The sequence below is a fragment of the Lutra lutra genome, chromosome 13 (genome assembly GCF_902655055.1).
Source record: "Lutra lutra chromosome 13, mLutLut1.2, whole genome shotgun sequence".
NCBI classification, from domain to species: Eukaryota; Metazoa; Chordata; class Mammalia; order Carnivora; family Mustelidae; genus Lutra; species Lutra lutra.
Genome location: NC_062290.1, coordinates 75,072,835 through 75,078,271, shown reverse-complemented (window position 1 = coordinate 75,078,271; position 5,437 = coordinate 75,072,835). Strand labels below are relative to the sequence as shown.

At 44.4% G+C, this 5,437-nt stretch overlaps 1 protein-coding gene across 1 annotated transcript; it reads left to right on the top strand.

Moving 5' to 3' along the window:
* Nucleotides 1-219: 219 nt before the first annotated feature.
* On the top strand, nucleotides 220-4,253 carry LOC125084071 (allergen Fel d 4-like). Its single transcript, XM_047701190.1, has 7 exons — nucleotides 220-404; nucleotides 741-877; nucleotides 1,588-1,661; nucleotides 2,339-2,449; nucleotides 2,805-2,906; nucleotides 3,051-3,096; nucleotides 4,050-4,253. Exons 1-7 carry the CDS (start codon nucleotides 312-314, stop codon nucleotides 4,057-4,059), a joined length of 573 nt encoding a protein of 190 aa, XP_047557146.1. The 5' UTR covers nucleotides 220-311; the 3' UTR covers nucleotides 4,060-4,253.
* Nucleotides 4,254-5,437: the final 1,184 nt, after the last annotated feature.

The window sequence follows — 5,437 nt, the reverse complement described above, 5'->3', positions numbered from 1 at the left end:
TGGTCCAAAAGGCAGCTCTTTTTTTTCCCCACTATTTTTCTTGTGTATGTGTTTTGGGAAATTTAAGGCCACCAAGTAGATCTAAAAGAGATGAGACTGCCAAGTTTCAAAAGGGCAAGAACAATTCTTGGCCCCACACCAGTGAATGACAGACAATTTCACGGAGTGGGAAGAAGAAAGGTGGTGTCCCCTGGACAAAAAAACCAGACCCAGACCAGATACAAAAACAGAGAAGCTGGGGAGTGGAGCCACCATCCAGGAGAGACTCCCTCTCAGCGACTGTGGGGAAGACGGTACCATCTCCTGCCAAGATGAAGCTGCTGTTGCTGGGTCTGGGGCTGATTCTAGTCTGCGCCCATGAGGAAGGAAATGATGTTGTGAGAAGCAACTTCGATTATTTGAAGGTAAAGTTAGTAGAGTGCAGTAGCTTTGTACCTGGGGGATGGTATGGAGGAATCTGGGGCAACATGGCCGTACTGGAGGGCGGGTGCTCAGACTTTCCACTAAGAGCAGTTGTCCCATGTTAAAAGATGGCAATGTTTGGGGGACCTCTCTTCTCCCTGGAGGGACAGTCGAAAGAGCCCTAGATGTGGCACCAATTGACCTGAGGTCTAATTCCACGTTCATGTCGCCATCATGAGTCCCAGCCCACAGGCCAGCGTTCACAGAGACACGTGATGTGTCTCTGTGGTGTTCCCTTTCCTCTTTTCTTACCCAATCATTTTACTGATTTATTGCAGATTTCAGGATATTGGAATTCTATTTTCATGGCCTCCGATGTCAGGGAAAAGATAGAAGAAGGTGGTAGCATGAGGGTTTTTGTGAAACACATTGAAGCCCTGAGCAACTCTTCTCTGCTCTTTAACATGCGTACAAAGTGAGTGTGGCCTTTTTCACTTGGGAAAGGAAACACGAGAGTCTGAATATGGCATTGGAACTCTGTGTGGGGCACACATACATCCCAGGTCTGTACTCAAAATCAGAGCCCATTACCTGACACTGATCCAGGACCTAGAGAGCCTGGGCCTTTTCTAGATTCAGAGAAAAGAATCGTGACAGAAATATATTAAAGCAGGAGTAGAGGAGGTAAAGGGTAGAGAGTTTCAGAATCATAAGGAGTGTGGCTTAGGTTTGGAGCACAAGATTTGGAATTGGCACCCTATCTCTCCCTTGAACCTCTCTCTTACTACCTGTATGACCAAGAAACTTCATCTCTTTCCACCCCAACTTTCCCTTGGGTAAAGGGGATAATAATATAATAATAATTTCCTTGTGGTGTTTGGCAAGGACCATGTGAGGTAATGTTTGTAGAGCACTTTTCTGAGAGGTTGGCACATGGTGAGTCTGTGGCTAATTATCTAACCAGGTGTTTGTAGTAATAGTGGGAAATGGTGGCAGAAGACCAGTAATGGAAGCCATTGATTCATTCTTAAAGTATCACCTGAAGTGAAGTAATGCAAATAAAAGCTCTTTGGAAACTGCACCCCCAAAGTGTTCAACAGTTAAGTGGAATCAGAAACTCATAAGTAGAGTGTGGGGGAGCTAGTCCATCAATACTCTGGGACGTCAGCTTATTCTGTTTTACAGAGTGGATGGAAAGTGTACTGAAATTTCTCTGCTTACTGACAAAACAGAAAAGGATGATGAATATAGTGTTGTGTGTAAGTACATGAAAATGTCTTTCTATATTCTACTTCCAAGCCCAAGAATTTACTAAACCCCAATATCTTCAGGATCTTGAGTCATTCCCGATCAGTGTTTATGCATATGATGTAATGGGGGCCATCTAATAGACAATATCCTGAATTGGGAAGAATCTTGCATACAAAAGCCAATGCCTGGCACATCATACCATCAGATAAAGAAGGCAGTTTGGTTAAGGTACGTCCACCAAGGAAAGAAAATTGGCAGAAAAACAAGTGGCAGGACAGCTTCTCATTCCTTGCCCAATTTCTGATGATGTCTGGTGGGCCATTGCCACAGCACATGGCTCAGCATATAGCACTGGGTATGGAAAGCCAGTGGGGCTTGTAGAGAGGACAGAGAACCAGTGTTGGCAGATATGGTCAGGAGTGGTAGGTGAGTCTCAGGGAGGATGACAGAGCATAAGTTGCCACTTTGGTTAAATTTTTCTACCACTAGTAGTCATTGTACCAATATCCCTTGGGATGTTGCCTCATGAAGCCCAAGGGAGATGTAGATGAAGGCATTAGATATCACTCTCTATCTCTTCCACCATATGCACTTGAATTTGTTTTGTGGATGAGACCAGGTAAAGGGTTTCCCTTGCTTCCCGTGGACTAAACAAGCTCTGAGCTGTATTCTGTTTCCTCCACAGATGATGGATACAATGTATTTAGCATTGTTGAAACAGACTACACTGGCTATATTATGTTTCATCTTGTGAATTTCAAGGAGGAGCACACATTCCAACTGATGGAGCTCTATGGTAGAGTATTTTCACGCTGACACTCATCTTGGGGTGGGGAGGGAGAAGAGGGAAGGTAAGCCTGGAGACAAAGCAGTCCTCCCAGTTTTATCCTGGAATGTCTTAGCTCCCCTGAAGACAGATGCTCACCTTTGGTAATCCCTCAGACTTGGTGATGGGAAAATGATAACATCTTTCATCATGCCAGAAGTATATCCTGAAGATGTCACATTCAAGACAGGTTATAACTCAACCCCAAGACTTCCACCGAGGCACCCAATCAGTGCTGTCCATTTCCCCGTCCATCTGGAGCCACCCCATCATGAGCCTCAGTGACATACTTAAGACACAACAGTTCCTGTCACTCTTCCCACAGCCCGAGAACCAGATGTGAGTGAAGAAGTCAAGAAAAGGTTTGTGAAATATTGCCAAAAACGTGGAATTGTTAAGGAAAACATAATCGACCTGACCGAAGATGGTAAGTTTAACTATTTTTGGTTTTCCCTTCCTAAATTCTGATGGGGAAAAAACGAAGAGAAGACAATCCCCCCCAATCAGTCCCCTTTGTTTTACCCTGGAAAGTGAACTGGGGTCAGTGTTCTCATGTGCTCTGTCTTTCCAGATCGCTGTCTCCAGGCCCAGGGGAGTGAAGAGGACCAGGACTCCAGGTTGGTGATCTCTGGTGGAGAGGGTGGCCCAGGGATGAGTGCCTTCCAGAAGCATTAGGGGTTTGTGTCCAAAGATGATAATGAAAATAATTTGGTAAGGAAGCTTATGGGGAGAGCTTGAGATGTGGAATTGGAGTGGCTGGGTTCAGGACTCACTCCCACCATGAGCTTTTGAACAAATGACCTAAACAAATACAAGGGGAACAACAATGTCTCCCCTACCGAGTTACCTCGCAGACATAATGCTGGTGAAAGACCTCAGTAACTGATCACTTGCTAAAAATGATTAAGACTTAAACATTTGAAAAGGGGAAAGAGTAACAGGGTGTGAGTTTCATACTCATTCCTGAATATTCGTGCACACACCCGTTTCTGTGTTCATGGTCTATCTTCCATGCCCAGAAGCCATCTCACACTCTAATGTATGGCAAACATTTCTTTCTTTGATCTCTGCACATCTTTAACTTCTCATCTCAGACTAGAGCTGTCTGAACGCCTGCTTGTCTTGTAAGCTAGAAAATAGACTCTGAATTTTCTCTTTGGTTTCCTAGCTTAGATATATTGTGGAGCTTTGTTAAGAAGTTGTGGGTTGCATAAAGTCAGCCTTTATTAAAGGTAGCTATGGCTTTGCCATTATCTCTCCATTTATCAAAAACTCTTCAAAATGTCTCTTGCTGAAGATGGCAGAAACAAGCCTAGCATCCCTCTTTGCTTCCTTTCTTTGTTTCATAGATTCAGTTTGGGGAAGATTAAGATGGAATCAGCAAGAGAAAAAAAAAAAGGCATTTACTCATTGCCCTCCCTCCCCTATTCTGGCAAATAACGTAGGTTAGAACACAGGTTGATATCTTCTTCACCATTTGGCTTGATAATAAAAAATTTTTTTTGCTCTTAATTCAGTCCACAAAGTGCTTAATACATTTCTGTGTTCTCTTTTTTACCTGCTGATTTAGTGCTGAGTGACTACTTCCTCATCTGGGCTCCAGGATCTTCCCGTCCATGGTCCCCACGCCACCTAGTAACAAGTTCTGGGACCTGATTTCCACCATTATCACTTGTGGAAGCATTAGCTCTGTCTGCATTTTCAGGATCTTCCCTAATTATCTAGGAAAACTCATCAACCGACCAAGAATCAAAGATTTCCTCCTAACTTCCAACTCTCTGAATAAGACCTTCTTCTACCTGGGCAATAAATGATTAGCCTTGCAGTCCTGTGGTTTGTCTTTGTGTATATGAGAGACGTGGGGCTGACGACAAACAAATGGGGAGGGGTGACCTCTGAACCCATAGTCCTTCTCTAGCTTCTCAGAATCGTCCCCGAGTTTCTCCCTTCTCTGTAGTAATTATCTGTCCCTGTGAATGCCACTTACCCTTTGATTTGTCTATTTCTTAGTGACCTGGTAAGACAACCATGCCCAGAGTTTGCCCCATCCTAGAATTCTTTTTTTCAATGGTGCTGACAGACAGATGCTGCTGACCTTGGTACCAGCTCAACATGTTTCAGGATATGTCCCCATTTCTTAGCTTCTCCATGCCATTCATCCTAGGAGATGGTCAGTGTCCTTCCATTCTCTTGGTAAAGCTCTTTCAATCACTACGGTTATCTACTGTGAACATACTGAGGGAAATTCTTTTTTTTTTTTTTTTTTGAAGATTTTTATTTGTTTATTTGACAGACCACAAGTAGGCAGAGAGGCAGGCAGAGAGAGAGAAGGAGGAGGAGGCAGGCTCCCCGCCGAGCAGACACCAATGTGGGGCTCGATCCCAGGTCCCTGGGATCATGACCTGAGCCAAAGGCAGAGGCTTAACCCGCTGAGCCACCCAGGCGCCCCGGGAAATTCTATGAAGTATGAGCAACCCCTACCTTCCACAGTTTGCACTTGCTACAGTCAGGAGGCATCAAGGGGCCAAAATGCCATCAGCTTCTTCTTTGGGGAGCTTACAGGCTTTGGGGAAAGGGAAATTAAAGATCCGCCTCCACTTATAAACCTTTTGCAATAGCGTAAAACTTAGCAAGACCTGGGTGGGGTTGTCATACAAAAGGAATGCCTTGGTCATTAAGGACATAAGGCTAATGAGGGGAGACTTTAGAGGCATGCGGCTCTCCCCACATGGTACTCTGCCTCCAGGTCAGAAGAATAACTTAGGTTGAGACTTAACCGCTCCAGACCTCAGCATTTGATCTCGTTGGCTGAAATATGCTGAAAGGCTATGTAAAAAGTTAACCAGTCAGGAGAAGATCCCTCATTTTTTCTTTAATTGAAGGATGGTTGACACACAATGTTACATTAGTTTCAGGTGTACCACACAGTGACGCCACAAGTCTGTCAGATGGAGTAGC